Source organism: Rhyacophila brunnea, unplaced genomic scaffold (genome assembly GCF_057557595.1).
Source record: "Rhyacophila brunnea isolate RB1 unplaced genomic scaffold, BYU_Rbru_1.0 scaffold_17, whole genome shotgun sequence".
In the NCBI taxonomy this organism is placed as follows: Eukaryota; Metazoa; Arthropoda; class Insecta; order Trichoptera; family Rhyacophilidae; genus Rhyacophila; species Rhyacophila brunnea.
Genome location: NW_028232827.1, coordinates 31,422,183 through 31,442,803, shown reverse-complemented (window position 1 = coordinate 31,442,803; position 20,621 = coordinate 31,422,183). Strand labels below are relative to the sequence as shown.

Below are 20,621 nucleotides of genomic sequence, written 5' to 3'. Positions count from 1 at the left end.
ATAAAAAGTGCCCGTGGTAGAATAGGGTACGTACAAGCTAACAAAAATAAATGATTCTAATTACTAAATATATACAGTCAAACTCGGTTATTACGATCACGGATATAGCGAGATCTCGTATGTGACGACAGGCTGATAGACCCAACAACTGGTTGGGCCTATTTAAGCATCTCTTCCCTTTCGGAGCACATTTTCGGATATTCCCATAGGATGTGGTTTGCATCTTGTAATTCTACGCCACATGGACAGTTTGGTCAGGTGACGAGTCCAAACTCAAAGAGCTTGTCAGAGAATCCACCATGGCCAGTCAATAATTGATTGGCGTCATGGCCCCCACATCCTGAAGCAGGCCCCCAGGCCAGGATCTTTGTGGGCCCCCCTACCTATCGCTAAGGTTAAAGGCAGTCTAATGCTCTACAGTGGGGTTTTGGAAATGGTCTTCTAGGTCAAATAAAATTCAGTGTATTTTTTAGCTATTTTTTAATACATCAAATTATAGAGTTGTCGAGTATTAACACACATCAACCAAAAATTGCGTTGTACAACCATATATTTTAAAAAGGTAATAACTCCGAAGTAAAATAGCGCCGCAGACAACTTTTTCCTTTTAAAGCAAATTTAAGATGTGTGTTTATCTCATTTATCTGGTCGACCCGCCACGCCGGGCCCCTAGGCTAGAGCCCTGTCAGCCCCCCCTTTGTGGGGCCATAATTGGCGTAGTGGTCAGGAGTCAAACTGTTTATCTCCAATTGCCATTGAACATTTGGAAAGAACATATTGTCTACCTTTGATGGAGGCACCCACTTTCGCTGCCAGTTCTTCGACATTCATCATTAGACGTATTGTTTTGTGGTATTTTTTTAAACACATGGTTAATCTCCGGACGGTTTTTGTTCAGAGGGGTAAATATCCTAGAACCTGCATTTTGCCATATCTTCCAATGCATATAGGTGTTAAGTTGACAGTAGTGTCAACATAACCATGTAAAATAGGCCATGAATAATCTAGAACAAGGGGCCGATTCGTGTACCTAGATATTTTTAGTGAAAGATAAGGCTTCCTCAGATTTCATTGAGGCGGGAAGTGACGTTATGTGATTGATCGACTGAAAATGACTACCATCTCAACGTGAAATTTAAATACCACGTATAATTGGATTTGAAAATGCCACAAGCTTACCATATTACTTTGCCTTCAGAAATTTGTTGAACTGTAAAATATTTATGAAGAATATTTAGTCTGCTTTCGAATGATCAACTAATTTGGAGGCTTACCAAATGTGAATCACTAAAAATCAATGAAAATCGTACCAATTCCAACAAACGAATGTGTTCTAAATTGCGGTTACATGTAAATTGTACGTATTACATTTTGATATATCACAGTTTACTGTGAGCTGTCGTACAAGAAATAGATGGCCGTATAGCATTAAGATAAAAAATTACAAGTTGCTCATGGAACGATGCATGCCGTAGTGTTCCAGTTTTATTAGATCCAATTAAAACATTAATTTGATATTAACCCAATGCTTACGGGCCGCACAAAATTGTGTTTTTGCTAATTGCTTTTCAAATGCAAATTAACACGTTAATTACAAAATTAATTAAAAGGGCCCGTAAGCATTGGGTTAATTGGTAATGTCTGATAATAAAGCTGTCATTACTATCAGATATTTGATAGATACGATTTAATACTTATGAGCACCTTCTTGCTAACCTACCTAGTTTTCAATCATTCAGAATTTTATATGAATATATATATGGTGTGGTCAACTAGAGTCTGTATTCTTTAAGCTGGCGTTCACGTCACGTCGCTCGCGGACGGAAAGCATTGTGTCATCACGTTTGACTGTTGCAAGTTTTCAATGAGAAGGAACGAGAGGGAATACAGTGTTAAGATGCTGAAGCGTGGGGAAAACCGCACGCCAGCATAAAGAATGCGAACTCTACATCTGTACAATTTTCTGGACACGCTGAATTGACATAATTTAAAACACTAAAATTATACCTTCTCATTATAAGCACCATTTTTCGACTATTCTTTGAAGTTCTATTTGATTATAGTTTTGTCCTTTTTTGTTTCCCCATCTCCACCTGTCATGTATATGCGTCAAAAGTGTCAGAATGAAAAGATTTTAGTGCCACACTTCCTTGTCCCGAAGCGATGCTGCACGGAACTGATGTACCAACCATGCGCCTTAGTGCTTAAAGAAAGAGTTTTAGAAAATAAAAAGAATCTTGACTTGCTCTGCCGTCATTTATCTTTAATGACATGAGGTGTCCTCTGTCCCCGTGTACTGAAACTCTGCCGAAACAGAGAAGTCAGGAGTTGAAAGTGATGAATCTAAGGAGTGATCTGAATTATTCCGTCCGCCATATAATGCAACAAATTTTTCAAATGCCTCAAAGTTGGCCTTGGTTGATATCAAGTCGGTGTGGCCAATCGAGCCCGTGTGTGGGCGGACCCTAGCAAACAGCTCCGCTCGGTCGGGTTCCATCAATAGGCAGTCTTAGAGGACTTGTTCAGCGTCTTGATGGTCGTGCCCGCATGTGCATTCCGACCCATGTCCTATCAAACGAAAACCACGCAATTTGGTTTTAGTGACCCGAGTTTCATCTTTATCCTTTATGTGCGTTAATATAAAATACAGCTGCACCTACGGTAGCCCAGTTGCTACAGCGCCTATCTCGAGATATTATTCAAAGTAATAGTATCGTAAATTCAGAATACAGATGAATCCTAATAATCCGGCACTATGTAAAACCTGATGGTGCCGGATTACTGAAATGTATGGAAAACTGGATAATGATATTTTCTTACACGTTAATTTGAAAAATCAATTTTTATCAGTAGTAGCAAAACATACTGTTTTTCTATTGTATATCAAAATAATCTCTTCTAGACAATTCTCCTGTCATATACACAAAACAAAAATGGACAATAATATTTTCAAATTCCTGTATACTTGTTATAATTTCAGCATGACTTGGAGAAGCAGGATCCTAGAGGCCGTACTCCTTTGATACTGGCAGTGACCCTCGGCCACTTGGAGTCAGCCAGGGTCCTTCTAGATCTTGGAGCCGATGTCAACCGAGAGAACAAAGAAGGATGGACAGGTTTGACTTTAGTAAAAATTAAATCAATACAAAATATGTATTAACGAAGAATTAAGACACATACATTCGGCTAGCCACAAATTGCATTTACTATCACGCCACGCATGCGTGATTTAATCCATAGAGTTGAAAGCCAAAAAAACCTAATTGCCAAAATAATTAAACTTTATAATTGTCATTGTATATGAGACGAAGAAAAGGTGATTTTGTTTTGCCGCTTAATAAAGATAAGAAATACTTCAAGTACATTTATTAGAAGTATACCATTGTGCAATATATCAGTTGTTGGAAGGATATTTCTCAAACTGAAATGTCATTACGATTTGCTATCTGGTGGGTGCTTGAAGCAAAAGCGACCCATATGCGCTGTGAATAGAACGGATTCTATGCATTTTGACAAGAATGATTGCTTTGAATGTTTCATCTATCCTTCAGTGACATGTATGTATGCTAAACACCTCCCAATTTTGTTGCAAGCGTGAATGACTGTCTTTCCAACGAACATTATTGTGTCAACACTATATGCGGCAACTAAATCACACACACAAAGTCGATGAGTTGTAGCCTCTATGAGTTGCAGTCTCGCTGTATTTGTATAATTTTTTTGGCTCATAAAAGCGTGTCATCACCCACGTGTGTGTTAAAAAATACCCCCTTAACATAGATGTAATCTACAAATAAAATAGCTGATAGATATATAATAATCCTAAGTTAGCAATCATTAACGTCGTATACTTCAATAATTAAAATTTTGTTTATATTCAGACAACACAAGTATCAAAAATAATATCTTTCAAACAAAATAATATTTTAGTGTACTTGAAAACTTAAATTAATGATAACGTATGAATCAGTCACGAAGGCCGCTGAACCAAGGAGCGGCTGGTGCAGAGACAAATTCAAGAGTCGCCCCTTTGTTTGGCCGCCCGTATGCACCCCACATACTATACATAAGGATACGGTACTCTTGCTGACTAGCACTTCCTTCGTAATGGGCGTAGACTATGACATTGAGCTACTTTACAAGCTGCTTGTTGGTGAATTTACATTCTGTCTGCTTATAAACTCGCCCAGTGTCATCGAACAAGCTAAGAAGCAGATTGTAAACAATCTACCGAGAAAAGTTGAAAGCCGGTCTACTTTTACACGCTACACGCTGGCGTGTGGGCCGATAGAGCGATAGTGGCGACCTCCCGGTAAAAAAACGAACTACGTCCTGTCAAAATAGTCGCTATCTTGTGGCTTCTGAGCGAGTGGAAAGTTTTGTGCATCATCATCACAATCGCACTAGCTGACTCGCCCGCTTTTAAATTCGCCAACAAGCAGCTTACAAAGTAGCTCAATGTCATGGAGGCTTAAAGTAAAAAAATCTATATGTGCTACCCATCCAATGAACTCATGAATTTTCACCATGTATTTGTCATATGATTAGTAGTGATATTTAAAACAAGGTATCGTATATACTCTTTCGTTATAAATTTACCATTTTGATATTGTCAATTAACCTATTTGACACTTGACTCATTTTTTATATCTGCTGTGATAATTGAATTATAGATGTCTTGTCAATAATTGACAGTGCTCCATAGAATGCCATAGCTTTAGTATTGTTTTTTACAAGTTGCAGGTTCTCAATCTTTTCTATTCTCGGCACCTAGGACATGTTTGATTAATGTTATCACCCCGTATAAAAGTACTATCGCATTGAATTTATAAGTGAAACTTTTGAACAAAATTGAAGAATTTTAACTTTTTGTAAACCTTCAATATGTATATGGAACCCTTTACAGCATCTTGTGAAACAATCACAGAAACACCCATGCTTGAGAAAGTTACATAATATATGTATTGTGACCTCACTGGGAATCAAACCCAAAATCTTTAGTGTGATAAGCCCAATGTTTTACACCACAAAAGTAAAGCACTTATTTTTGAGATAAATTTTTAGGTCTTCAAATGATACCCTCCTGGATGCCCTCCAAAATCAAGCCTTAATCAGTGTTTAGCGGCTAAATAAACAGAGTTAGCTATTTCGAATAATCAATTTAATTTTGTATGTAAATTAACTATTAGTGTTGTAACTACTTGGCTACCCAATTCCAGGAAGGCAGGCCGTACCTTGCATCATATGACGAGGTTACTAATATGAAATCGTGGGACAGAGATAGTTGTATTGCACTACAACTACATTTGAACCTACTCTATAGCTTACTGACAAAGGCACGTTGCCGAACAAGGCTCCATTCCAAGCCTTATTACAAGTAAATGATGCAACTCAGCAAGTTGTCTAATTGTGTCTATATGTTTTACAGTGGTGCAAGAGGCAGTATCGTCAGGTGACCCTGGCCTGGTGGCGCTAATAGTGGGGCGGCGGGACCAGAGTCGACAGGTGGCTCGTTCGGAGGGCGTTCCTCTCCTCCTCGCTCGCCTGCACACCGCTCCCGATTTCTACGTCGAGATGAAGTGGGAGTTCACCAGTTGGAGTGAGTTACCTATTTTCATATTGTTTCAGTAGAGGGCTAAACAAATATGTTGAAGGAAAACTTTTTCTATGGATTGTTATAATTGAATGTTTTTGATATGGCCATATGCTTAGTCAGATTTATGATACGTTATACTTCCGATTTTCGGGCGCATAACACGTAACGAGTGACGGTTCTAAAATAAATATATAATACAAAGAATTTAATGGGCTCCCTGTTCATTACTCCAAAGTAGAGTTTATTTTATTCATTCAAAATTATTCTTGTATTAATAGCAAAAATAAGAATAGCAATTTAATTTTATAAGATAAGCAGGTAAGTTATGTTTTTGATTAAAACAATAAATATGTATATGTGTAATGTAATTAAAAATACTACTGGGTGATATTTGTGTAACAAGAATGGTCTATTTATATGTGAACTCAATATTATATTATAGTAGTAATCATTTAAGCAAAGGTGTGGGAACTCTGTTGGACTAATTTGATGAGGAACTATGTCTCAAGTACGGGAGACCCCAACCACTAAAGACACTCCGCTTCAATAGATCAAAAGAGAAAAGGAGAGTCGGAATATTTAGACAGCAGTGGTTCGACTGTGTAGCGGCAGATATATATGGTAGAGGCATTCCTGAAGTGGCCAAGACTCATCGGGCTGTAGTGGCCTTTTTGAATAAATGGCTACCAATTTAATCACACCAAAAGTCATGTTGAAACTTTTTGGAAAACAATGTATAATAATTAATAAATTAATTATGGTTATTGAAAATATTTGTCTCTTTCTTCCAGTGCCATTAGTGTCCCGTATGTGCCCGTCAGACACGTACAGAGTGTACAAAAGAGGGGCGAGCGTTCGGATCGACACCACTCTTCTGGGTTTCGAAAACGGCAACTGGCAGAGGGGCAACCGTACTTATATCTTCAAAGGGCAAGGTAACATTTATTTTCTGAAGCATGCAGCCAATTGTTATTACTATTTACTTTGTTTGAGTAGTTTCTCTAAGGTCAAGAGTTATACTCGTACAGTTCGGGAAAGATGAATCGATGTGACATTTTTTTTAAAGATAAGTAGTTGAACCAAGCTTTGCAAACAGACAGTTGCATTCCACATAATGTCTTCTAGTGACTTTCGAAAGCCAAATATCACAAGGAATAGTGTCAGGAGAGTAAGAAGTTTGACGAACCATAGGAGTGACTGAGTTACTTCTATTCCATCGTTAGCAGCTTCGGCATTATTTTCGCTTACACCCTCCACAGGTCCAAATCGTCAAAATGGAACGTACCAGACCACTTCTCTTCACCTCATCGATAAGTTTCTAGAGGGTGACACGATGGTTCTGCATAATCAAACCTTGTCATTACAGTTTGTTGAGAGCATACCGGAATGTGTCGCTCTCCACTGATGTGCGGCCATATTTGGACTGTGTTTATCACTCCTAATATTAAGTTATACACATGGTGTTATCGCTGAAAGCTTGATTTAATACCGCTGCTCAAATCGTTCTGTCATTTCGACAGTCAATGGGTATACTTCCTCATTCATTGGCTGACTACCAGCGACTGACTCACTGACACTCTCTGCAGGCAAGAAAAAATCACTTATGCATACTTCATGAAGGTATTCTCCACTTCGCCGACTGAGGAAACCTCACATACTTTATTTGTTTCTATATTTCTATATTTGGCAAAAGTATCCCAGAAGTTTACATCTACAATCGAGAACAATAGTTCAACTAACGGTTTACAGCTAAATAACCAAAAAATGCTCCTAAGGCCTTCACATACTGTGAATGCGATTTGCGTAACATTATCATATCGAAAGAAAAAGTGTTGATTCTTGGTATCTGTATAATTGTATCTAATGAAATTATCAATACTTGACGCCCGTATCTATGGTAGAAAACTTTGAAGTAAGTAAGTAGATAAACTTGATTGGGATATTTTAACAATGAAATGAATTCTTATTTTATTATGAGTACCTACATTACACGCAGAGTTTTTAATTTGATGTTTTGGAATCCTCTAATGGGATTATTTGATAATCTTTAATATGCTAATGCGTTTTTAATTTGATGTTTTGGAATCCTCTAATGGGATTATTTGATAATCTTTAATATGCTAATGCGTTTTTAATTTGATGTTTTGGAATCCTCTAATGGGATTATTTGATAATCTTTAATATGCTAATGCGTTTTTAATTTGATGTTTTGGAATCCTCTAATGGGATTATTTGATAATCTTTAATATGCTAATGCGTTTTTAATTTGATGTTTTGGAATCCTCTAATGGGATTATTTGATAATCTTTAATATGCTAATGCGTTTTTAATTTGATGTTTTGGAATCCTCTAATGGGATTATTTGATAATCTTTAATATGCTAATGCGTTTTTAATTTGATGTTTTGGAATCCTCTAATGGGATTATTTGATAATCTTTAATATGCTAATGCGTTTTTAATTTGATGTTTTGGAATCCTCTAATGGGATTATTTGATAATCTTTAATATGCTAATGCGTTTTTAATTTGATGTTTTGGAATCCTCTAATGGGATTATTTGATAATCTTTAATATGCTAATGCGTTTTTAATTTGATGTTTTGGAATCCTCTAATGGGATTATTTGATAATCTTTAATATGCTAATGCGTTTTTAATTTGATGTTTTGGAATCCTCTAATGGGATTATTTGATAATCTTTAATATGCTAATGCGTTTTTAATTTGATGTTTTGGAATCCTCTAATGGGATTATTTGATAATCTTTAATATGCTAATGCGTTTTTAATTTGATGTTTTGGAATCCTCTAATGGGATTATTTGATAATCTTTAATATGCTAATGCGGTTATAATATTGTGACAATGCTAATTTCTTACAAATGTCATTTTATGTTTTCTTTGCAAATTTTACAACAAGATGTGTCATTATTATTAATGTTTAGAATATTTAAAAATAGCTAGTGATCATCATGGCGTTGTATTCTGTATTCAAGTCTGAATCTCTGTTTTTATTATCATAACATTTATTAGTCAATACTTAGTGTGGAATGTGTAGATGTTAAAATATTTTTTTATTGATTAATATTTTGTAATATATATTTTGAAAAATCTGATAAAAAATCATAATTATAATATCTATATGCGAAAATAAAAGGGAGATCTGGACAATTGAAAAAATTATGAAAAATTAACCAAAATTCATTTGTGTAAAAGAGAAATGGGATGAAAGAGTCGATTCACTTCAAGTGAATTAGTAAATTCCATATAGAAACATAATATGTACAGAGTTGCCCACAACCTTTTGGCTGTCTTGAAAACTACTGATAGACTTATCTCCTTTTTCCATTCACACGTGTATGAAAGGCAAAGGGAGATAAGTATACAATTACTACTTTTTAGGAGACCCCAAAGAAGATTCAATGTTTAACAATATTGTATGTAGGTAAATTCTATTTTACTGCATTAAATATATTTATGCAGCAGTTTTCATTCGACTCTATCCTTCTTTTCCTTACACAGTATATGCATTATAGTTAATTTGGCATATTAACTAATTTATAAAATTTTCGGTCTTATCTCCCTTTTACTTTTGCATACAGAATTATTCTTGATAAGGTAAATGATACGCTCTGTTTCATAGATATTTTTGAATTTACTTTTTAGTAGGTACGCTAAAGTTGGAGACCTCTGTAAAAAAAAATCATATGCTTTAATGACATGATTTGCTGGATTTCAGGTACATCTGCCACCATGTTGGAGCTGGACCATGAAACCCACCAGGTGTGGGCGGAGAGATTAGAAGGAGGCGGAAACGAGACAGCGTCGCCTCCATCTTCCGAGCAGGTCTCACACCGGCTCACCGCTCCCATCTGCACCAATTATATTGATACAGAAAAAATAAGCTTTGAAAGGTATATTTATTTATAAACTAATTCAGTCGCACTTGGTTATTACGATCACGAAAATAGCGAGATCTCGGATGTAATGAGGAAACATTCGTTGACATTTTAGTTTATGATTTTCTCTATACGTTTATTCACTTTTATAACGAACTACCTCTCGGGTATACCGAGCAAAACTGTTCATGTGTCAATCGTTTAAAATCAACATTTTCGACCCTAATCAATAAAATCCGATCGGGCAGTTAACTAGACCGATGCCGCCGGGATCGGATTACGTTTATGACACTAGTTAAGTGTCTAAGTACCTCATTGGTGTTTTCGCCGACAATATTGAAAAAGTATCCACGCATATGGTTGAAATTGCATGTAAAAAATCCAAGCTTTGTGAAGTCAGTAGGTACCTACCCCCGCCGGCGGCTCAGCACTTCATTACAATAAACAACTTCTTTTGTAGTTTATGAATGCCATGCTTGTTTCGGGGATTTTTACGATGGTCTTTTTTATGTTCTATGCTTAAATAGAACGTGGCGTGAAAGATGTTATATAACGATATTATGAGTAATGCTTATAACAAGCAAATTCAGTCAGTCCCATCTTCCTCGTAATAACCAAGTACGACTTAAATTATACAAACCAACGATATCCCTGCCAAACCATCTAGTATGATAATCTGTGTTATAAAAATGTTTCTATTCTCTCCCAAGTTTTTTTAAAAATCTTTTCTTTTATGTCTCCATACCGGACATGGTCTCCCTTTGATTGTAGGTTTATTTGTCATGTCCGCTTTGAAAATTACAATTCCTTGTTTTTCTTTCAACATTAAAATAATTAATTCCAGAAATAAGAGCGGCATCTGGGGCTGGCGTTCTGACAAAGCGGAAACCGTCGGCGGCAGAGAGTGCAAGGTGTTTGGAGCCTCCAATGTAGAATTCGTGACTAGGACACGCACCGAACACCTATCGGAGGGAGACAAGGCGAGAGCGAGAGGACCTCGCGGACCGCGGACGCCTCTCCACTCTTTTCTTGGCATTGCTGACGAAGAAGACAAGGCGGCATGCGCTCCCGATGATGTAAGGATATTTTCAGTTTATTTAGAGTTTTATTTGAGTGCTGTCAAAGAAAAGGGAGATAAGTTTAAACAACATTGCATTGATACTATCGACAGAGGGTGCTTAATAGCAATTAAATTAGCCTTATCACTGACAGCCAATTTTTACTAGGTGGACACTTGTCGGCCAGCTATTTTTCGAATAAAATAAATCCCTTAAATAATATGAAATATGAACAGAATGATAAATAGTTGTGATAACTTACCAAATCAACATGTTTCTCGAGTTTATCGTGAATATTTTCACAGTAAAATGATAAATATTCTTTAGAAAATATACACAAACTGTTTATTCAGAAGTTATGACGCTTACAAGAACGCACGAGTTAACTCGTCCATGCCCTGACGCGGCACACATGCTTTGATGAGTTAACTCGGCTCTGGCAGTGATCAGGAATATTCACAATTATTATGATCTGGGACAATCTTTTTTAGCTTTGACATCTTAGTTCAAATTTGATTTATTATTGTTCTTTTTTGTTTACATATTTTGTTTTTTGTTTTAAATTTACATATTGCATGCTCAAAGGCAAATCGGGTATGTGTGTTTTTTTATCAATTTCTCATATACCTAATGCTCTGTAAATTTTAATACCTGCTTTTTGTTATATTTATTTAATTTTTTTTTTTTAATATACCGTTATCTTGTATTCTAGAATTATTTATAAATCCAGTAGAAAACATTGTGTATTTAGAAGTTGACTGTTATCTCTAAAGTATGATCATAATAATGTTTATTATAATATACATAGCAAGATTTTATCCGGAATCCGTTGTTAGTATCAGATAATATAGTTTTAAAAATAAGATGCTGGTACCCTTTCCTCATTAATAGGTATTTATGTAATTACTAGCTGAGCCAGCTGGCTCTCGCCAGTCTGTCTCGCTAGGTCTTGCAGACGGCTTGGCGGTATTGGATATTAATATAATTGTGAAGTATGCATAGGCGGCGCCATAATTTTCCCTTCGTCATAGATTTTCATTCACCTCAGACAGTTTGATATTTCGCTGATTTGTCAGTTTTACGATTTGCAAGTCGTCACTGCCAATATAAATTCGGGGTCATATGCGTAGTCTATTCTGGAGTCTGGCCTTTACAATATCGTCTGACACCACTTCAGACTGATAGGCCTCGCAGAACAGCTGGCAATCGCCGATTGCTACTACTGACATTTTAATAGAATATACCTAATATGTTTATATATTGCACTTTCTCATTCATTCTTATTTATTTTCATTAAACTAAGAACATACATTACACGTCATGTTGTTGGTTAGTTTTTTATAATTCATTAAACCCTGCCTAAACCAAACAATAGTAGTTAAAATATTATTCTATCTATTAAATATCCAAAATGATGTATGATTTAATGGCATAATTTTAAATATTTTATAGACAGATGCGTATTATGGCTTGGTTTCCCAGGGTTTAATTGTATTTAAAAAACTAACCAACAACATGACGTGTAATGTATGTTCATAGTTTAACGAAAATAAATATGAATGAATGAGAACACTATCTGTAAATTGTAGTCTTAGTTCAATGTAAATAAATACGTATAACTAACAACGTTTAGTCTGTACTATCTATGGTGGATCCACCCTACCTCCACCCATCGCCACTGCAGGATAGTCTTATTTTTCATACATTTAGATTATTGCGATATAATACGTTTTATTTATTCAATGGGATCACCTTAGATTGCACCCACTATTTCTTATAATAAGTCTTTTAAGATACTCGTAATTACCACTCTGAAGGGGTGTGTCCATATGCTTTGCTTAGGAGCAAAAATGGTACTTTATTTTAAAATTCGTAAGTTCTTAATATACTAATGAATAAATTTCAACATGCTAAAATTATTATTTAACAAATTATCTTTGTGGGGAAATAAAAAAAATATTATTTTTATCATGTACAAAAATGGAAAAAGAAACAGGTAGGTACTTACTTATTGTACCTAATTGCGTCGTATAAAGGTCATAATCGACTATATTTGACTATAAGTATATATTTCACTTAGAAGAAATAAAAGATGAAATAGCAAACAACATGCATAATATCATTATCAAAAGAAAAATTATTGCAATTTAATTTTTATTAAGGGGGGACATGCTCGTCGAAGGTCAAAATTGAGTTTTTATTGTATTTTCAAACCATGATCCTGGACACTCCTTAAACGTTGTAGATAATCTATTTAAATAATTTTGAAGCCTTATTATCCTTTATAGTTATTTTAAACATTTGATGACTGCATGAAGTATTTTTGTTACATAAAATAGTATTCTTTTAAACCTCTCGCTCTAATGTTTTAGAATATAGTCATATTTCGGTACAGAACTGTGCAGTGGTGTTAAGATTTTTTACATTTATTAATTTTTAAACGCATTTATAAAACCATTAGTATAATTTATTACGAGATAATTTTTGTAAAATATTCACGATAAAAAATTATTTTGATAATCTCTGTGATCCCAAATTTGACAAGAATTAGGCATTTTATTATTCAAAAAATCGGCAAGATTAACACATTTGAAGATGATTTTAAAGATATTTATTATAAGCTATGTCTTTGACCATTCAAGTGTGATAAAAATCTTATGAATAATGATTGCTTTATAATAATTATTGACCTAAGAAGAAGGTAGTGTTTTTTTGAAATACGCCATTTCTTTTGTCATTCCCTAGTGGTTAAGCTACAACATACGGCCGTAGCCATAAAATGACAAACTATAATTAAAGTAGGGAGTAAAATTATGTTAACGCGCGTGTTTGAACATGTACTTAACCGAATTTTTTTTTATTTTTTTTTAAACGGTACATGTTCAAACACGCGCGTCAATATCATTTTACTCCCTACTTCAATTATAGTTTGTCATTTTATGGCTACGGCCGTATGTTGTAGCTTAACCACTAGGGAATGACAAAAGAAATGGCGTATTTCAAAAAAACACTACCTTATTCTTAGGTCAATAATTATTATAAAGCAATCATTATTCATACGATGTTTATCACACTTGAATGGTCAAAGACATAGCTTATAATAAATATCTTTAGAATTATCTTGAAATGTGTTAATCTTGCCGATTTTTTGAATAATAAAATGCCTAATTCTTGTCAAATTTGGGATCACAGAGATTATTAATATAATTTTTTATTGTGAATATTTTACAAAAATTATCTCGTAATAAATTATGCTAATGGTTTTATGAATGCGTTTAAAAATTAATAAATGTAAAAAATCTTAACACCACTGCACAGTTATGTACCGAAATATGACTATATTCTAAAACATTAGAGCGAGAGGTTTAAAAGAATACTATTTTATGTAACAAAAATACTTCATGCAGTCATCAAATGTTTAAAATAACTATAAAGGATAATAAGGCTTCAAAATTATATAAATAGATCATCTACAACGTTTAAGGAGTGTCCAGGATCATGGTTTGAAAATACAATAAAAACTCAATTTTGACCTTCGACGAGCATGTCCCCCCTTAATATTAATAGTTACTAATGATATAAAAGAAGAAGAAAGGTTACTGTAATTTTATATGTAATTATTATTATAAAATATATACCTAAACATTATTAATGTTTAATTACTTGTATTAAACGTCACATGAATTTCATTTACCAAAGAAATGTAAAAATAATACAATTATTACTGAATCACGATAACTACCTATCTATTTTATATGGAAGTGTGTGATACTTCGACGTTGATCTGACAATAGTATCTATCTGACATTTATAGTCAATTTTTCAGGGGGTTCAAAAAACTGTTTTTGTCGGTATCAGTATTATTTTTATTTTTCAAGTGAAATGATTTAATATTAGTACTAAAACAGTCATTTAAAGATGTATGAAAATTGTAATGTCATAATAAAATAAATCACGCAGATAGATAATATTTCTTTTTAGTTTCTAGACACTTCGATGCAGATAGACACTATTTTCCACGTCAAATTTGAGCATTTTAGGATTTTTTTCGTAGAACAATAATATTTCCATTCGATCCGTCACCATTTTGTACAAAATACACCAATAACCTAGAATTTGCCAAAACTGCAGATAGATACTATTGTCAGATCACAGTCGACTTACTATAATATTGAGAAGAGCGTAATATGTACCTATATAATGTAGTTTCTTATTTATTACGTCTGAAATTATTCAATTTATTGATGGAATTATTAAAATTATCTTCATCTTACAATAAATGTCTTGATTGAAATTGATTATTTATGGGTGCTAATAGAAATGTCACATTTTTTCGATTACTTATTCCTGCAAATTCTAAATTTGAAATCTGATACGTCAAATGAACTTGTTTTGCGAAAGAAAACAAATGACAATCTAATTCTTTTAGTTTGACAGATAAAAAGCAGTGACATGGTTTTAGATTATATTTTCGTAGTAATTAGTGAGGAAATATGTATTTATTTTGTGTTAAAACTCAAGAATACGCCAATGTGCTACTTACAGATTTGAATAATTTTGTGGAATATTAATTTAGATATTTTGCAATATTGATTAGGTATATAAAAAGTATTAAACGACATTATAATCAATTTGAGGTACACGGACTGCAAGATGCGAAAATGTATGGTGACGGATATAAAACGCGATTTAAAAACGATAGTATCTGTGATTGTGTCGAGTTTTATCAGATTGTGCCCGATTCAAATGGAAGTAGATTCGGGACTCTAAAAATTGAAGTGAATTCCTTTAATAATCAACAAAGTGGTGTTTAAATAAAAAAGTTGACGTATTTTCCAAAATCTCTTAGGATAATAATATATAGGAGATAATTTAAGACCTGCACAGGCATTCTTAACAGTTAGCACTTTAGCACGTTTCCATTATTTTCATTGGTCCAAATTAACATGGAAGGCATTCCATACACAAGGCGGTATCTACAATAAGTGGTAAATTCGTAATACAGCAAAAATTAAGGTTGGTAGACGTGTCCAAACGCCCAAACCGAAAAATCTTGTATTGAAACATCACATATATCAAGATAACCTACAATGTTATTAGTCATGTCATTGTGATTGCAACACAACAATGTAATTGCAGTAAAACAAATATTATGTTACTACTAGCTGCTACTAGCCACTCAATATTTGACAGCTCATGGGGAACTATACATTAAGGGCGGCCGTTATGTAATTATATTTCGAAACAGTCGGATCTTGAATCTCAGTTCTCAATATGTAAAATTGACATACTCTATCTCGCTTTAAAAATTAACACAATCAAGAGAGGGACTGTTTAAAGATAGCACTTTTTGACATTTCAGGCGGTTAACTTATTATAATAATTAACTGCCTGGTCACAGAAAGTGATAAATGTGATATATTTATACATGTAGTTCTTTTTGGATGTTAAGTGATATGTTAGAATAGCCACACATGGCTTTACGACAGTCATATATATGTACTTACATCGAGCACATATCTAAAAAATTACGTTTTCTGGGAATCATAAATTAATGCATTCCGTTAATAATTGGTTCATTGTATTGTGTATTTTAATTATTACAATTTTTAAGGTCAGGGCAACTAATGGAGTTTTTATAGCTATTTATGTAGTGCTTTAAAAACTGGGATATTGGTTATATAGTTCTAACTATTTCAAGTTGGTTCCATTAAAAAAATGATAGCTATGATTGTAAATAGCATCTGGTATAAAATTGTTGTGTCTACATTCACCTGAATTTCGCCATAAGATTATTTTTTTATTTAATTCTTTGTTATATCTTTTGTCATTGGTAATGTTTTCAGGAAGAGTTTAATGCGATAGGAAACCCTTGCAATATCACTCCTGAGGAATACTTCAGCGAAGAGGACCTCAAGGGCAGAGACATCGGGAGACCAAAAGAGATTAACACCAAGATTCAAAAGTTCAGAGCCACTCTTTGGTTATGCGAGACATATCCACTACAGGTAAATTATAACCATACTTAATAATAGTTGTGTACCTGAGAGCCAGTATATCTTGAGGTGGTGCCCGTCATAGTCCAATGCGTATGACACTGGGTACTTTTAACAGATTTTCTGCATTTGATTCTCATAATGTGTGATTTTCTCATGCCTGGGTATTTCTGTGATTGTTTCACTGCTATAATTAGTACCCTCGTGAGATAAAAACAAAATTTAAGATCTGTCAGGTGTATAATGTTAAAGCATGTCATTTGTACTGTTACTTAAAACGTGGACTAAGTGCCACCTGAATTCCTCTGTGGAAGGAATATGAGCCCATTATTTTAAGCACTAATCTCAATCATTTTCATACAACTGACATTTGTGACTTGTCAATACGCATGGCGCATATTTCCAACGCCGCCTTTGAGATCGAATAGATGGTTAAAATCTATTTTTTTGGGACTTTAATACATATGGCACATTTTATATACCAATGGCACATGCAAAATTTCTTCATATAATTTTTTTTAGAATATTTGGTACATACATAGTTCCTATTATACGGCACTACGATGACCGAGCGGCTAATGCATTCGGTTATAATGTCATGGGTCCCAGGTTTGAATCCTGGGTCTGGCAGATACACATATTGTTTTTCAATGTGTGTTTGAAGTCAGAGTATGGACCTAATAAGCTGAGCAAGTGGCCAATATCCATTTCTCATAACATCAAAAAAAATATCCGCTACTGTTCGGTTATACGGAATACAGTGGAAAACGCATTTTAAAAATAGCCGATAAACTGGATTATTTGTTAGGTTAACCTAACCTAACCTAACCTAAACTAACCCAAACTAACAAATAATCCAGTTTATCGGCTATTTTCAAAATGCGTTTTCCGCTGTATTCTGTATAACCGAACAGTACCAAATATCCTAATACAAACCTCCACTCTGTGGAGGCCCATATGATGTTTTTAGGATCGGACATGGTAAAAAAATAAAAAAGTTCCTATTTTATTTTGTGTATTCAAGTTTCTGTTGTGATCAGACTCGAAAGGTATTAAGACACACTAGATCTGAAGTACAGACGCATAATTTGCTCGAAATATTTACAGTCAACTGTCATGTTTTTCGATTTTTGGGCTGTCATCGTGTAATCTTTCTCATTGATGATATTATCAAAAACTTGCTCTAAGCTTATAAAACTAACTGGCAAATAAATCTCATAGTATAGATAGATATGTGTACAAATTGCTACAAATGAATCTGTGCTGTGAACAAACTTAATTTAATCATTAGTCTTATTAACCCTTTTTTCAAACTATGTTCATAGAATCGCATTTTTCTTCAGCATCTTCTAATTTGATCTATTGTTTACAATATTGTATGATTTTCAGCTCCAGGAGCAGATAATGCCGATCTTAGACTTGATGGCGTCAATGTCGTCTCCTCATTTTGCCAAACTCAAAGACTTTATCCAGATGCAACTTCCTTCGGGCTTCCCTGTAAAAATTGGTAAACCACTTTCAGTGATAATATACAATTATACGCGAGTATTCTTATGGCAATACTATCGCAAATCGCAAAAATCGCAGCGCTTTCCGTTATTTTCCATAATGCACATGTGTACCAAATAAAGTATAAATCAACACTTCGCTGCATATGATATTACAATGAGCCATTTGATGATAATTAAGACATAATTTAAAAATAAAATACCAAACCAACTTTAAAACCAACCAAGTTATCTGTGTAGCATTCATATCTGCATTTGTTTTATCATTTAATTTATTTACTCATAAGTTTAAAAAAAATCATATGTTTTTGGCATGCCTTAAAAGTTGAATGATCATTATGTCGTATTATGGGATATTTCATACAAACATATTAGTCTGTTGGATTTCTCATTGGATGCCTAATTTATAGAATTAACTATTATTAACAGTTGAATATTTTTCAATAATTTCATTATTCTCTCTTATCATTGTAGCCATCTAACGTGAGTATGAAATGAAAGTTTAAAAACAGATAATTTCCGAGTGAAGTCCTTTCTATGTATGTAAAATATTTAAACTTGGAGGACTAAGTGTGATGCTCTGTTTTGTTTATTGCAGAGATTCCATTATTCCATGTATTAAACGCGAGAATAACGTTTGGCAACATATACGGCACGGAATGTGACGTGCCACACGTCTCTTGCATAATGGAAGGCGATCGGCAGACATGTCTCATCGACGAGGAAATCTTCCAAGTTCCGCCGGAGTATGAACAACAAGGTATCTATTTAAATATAACCAATCTTCCTATTTGATATGTCGGACACGTAATTGAAGATGCATTAATTTAGTATATATTGGGTTGCCACACTTCTGTACAATAGTGAAGGCACACTATCTCTGTCGCCATTCCGCATCAGGCATAGAAGGTGAATGGAGACTCAACTGCTTAACCAGGGAACTCAGAAATAATGGGAAATTAAATATCTAAAGGGTAAACAGAAGCAGGCAACCGATCTCGAGTAAGGAAGAATACGGAATAAATTTAAACACATGTCAAGAATACGTTATACGTCGAATACTGAACACTGCTCTCGGTTTATGCATTTACGCTCATTTAATATTGGTGTATTACACACACTATTGCACGTGCATAATGCGTGTTTTATTTTCGTAAAACACTCACACATTCAAAACCCTGCATCAATATGGGACGTATTGAACATAGCCTATCAGTATTTTATTTATTATCTGTTCTGTGTGCTTAACATTATGTGTTCAACTCTTGGACCCCTCATATAATATGGTGAATTTATATACATTCGACTGTGGAAAGGCAAAAGGAGTTAATCCACACTAATCAAATTTTACAGGAGGCACAAAAAACGTTTTGATAAAGATTTTGGGCCAAAGTCTAAATATAAAATAGACACAAACTTGAAGTGCATGATGAATAATAATTTGGTGTTATTTTTTCCCAATTTATAATTAAATAATGAAGTTTTTGAAGAAAAACTAATAAAAATGAGGGTTAAGTCATTTTACCTGACAAAAAATGAGGTAGGTATTAACATATTTGGAGTTAGACACGTACATTTTACTTGCGATTTATGTTATTACTATAATATATTAACATAAAACAGTGCATAATAATGATATTAGTCTATTACAATGACATTAATCGTAAATTAAAGTGAATTGAAAACAATTTCAATTGAGAAGTATTTTTGACACATCACATAACCTATAAATCGCATGGCAGTGTTTTAGGTGAATTAGCAAATATTGTATTACTTTTCTCAGATATTATGAAATCATCAAATCAATTAATCGATAATCAACAATTAAAACACAACATAAGTTGTCACAGGCCGTTTCATACCGATATAGATAGAATTTACAATAGCTCTTCTCGTGTGTGATATAAAAACTTCAAGATGTAATTTTAAACACTAACAGTTCTTGTCGGGATTATTTGTTGCGTCCATATTAACACCACACTTTTCAAGAATCATTTTGCTTCGTTCTGTTGCCATTTTCACTCAATGTTTAAACTTTAAATGATTTTTTTATGAAAAAAACTGTCGAAATCCGTGTTAACTGTCAAACGACCGACCGAGAAATGTACGTGGCTTAAGTCTTCCTTCTGGTTCATAACTTACCCGGTCTGCCGGCAGAGTTTAGTAAAACTACCATTATTTTCATACATTTGTAACGTAAGATGCATAACGCCTTTTTCCTTTCCGTAAAAGATTACTTGAACGACTAATAATGTCATTGATGTGGAATAAATCCTTTTACCTGGACGCAAATTTCAAACGCCCTTCTTTTTTAAAAATTAAAAGCTAAAATTTGATAATAATTTGGCATTTTGCAGCTTACATCCTTTAGGCAGAACGTGTATTTAGTTGTGTGCAATGCTATTATTCAATAAAACCTATTTTGCAAAAAGTGAGGGTTAAATCCTTTTGCCTTTCCACAGTCGACATGTTTGTTTATGTTATAAAGTCATAAAAAAATGATTCTTCATATCTAAACGTAGGGTCCCATGATATGCCCGATTAAGACCAGGTGTGGTGCAGGGCGGAT

General features: G+C 34.0%; 1 protein-coding gene across 1 annotated transcript in view; it reads left to right on the top strand.

The window, feature by feature from the left end:
* Window positions 1-20,621, top strand: part of LOC147073948 (ankyrin repeat domain-containing protein 13D) — a 33,624-nt gene that overhangs the window by 5,581 nt on the left and 7,422 nt on the right. The window contains exons 2-9 of the mRNA XM_085944486.1: window positions 2,981-3,116; window positions 5,429-5,599; window positions 6,388-6,531; window positions 9,331-9,505; window positions 10,335-10,566; window positions 16,395-16,556; window positions 17,934-18,051; window positions 18,651-18,812. Coding sequence (XP_085800612.1) covers window positions 2,981-3,116; window positions 5,429-5,599; window positions 6,388-6,531; window positions 9,331-9,505; window positions 10,335-10,566; window positions 16,395-16,556; window positions 17,934-18,051; window positions 18,651-18,812 — 1,300 coding nt within the window. The remainder of the gene's footprint in view (window positions 1-2,980; window positions 3,117-5,428; window positions 5,600-6,387; window positions 6,532-9,330; window positions 9,506-10,334; window positions 10,567-16,394; window positions 16,557-17,933; window positions 18,052-18,650; window positions 18,813-20,621) is intronic.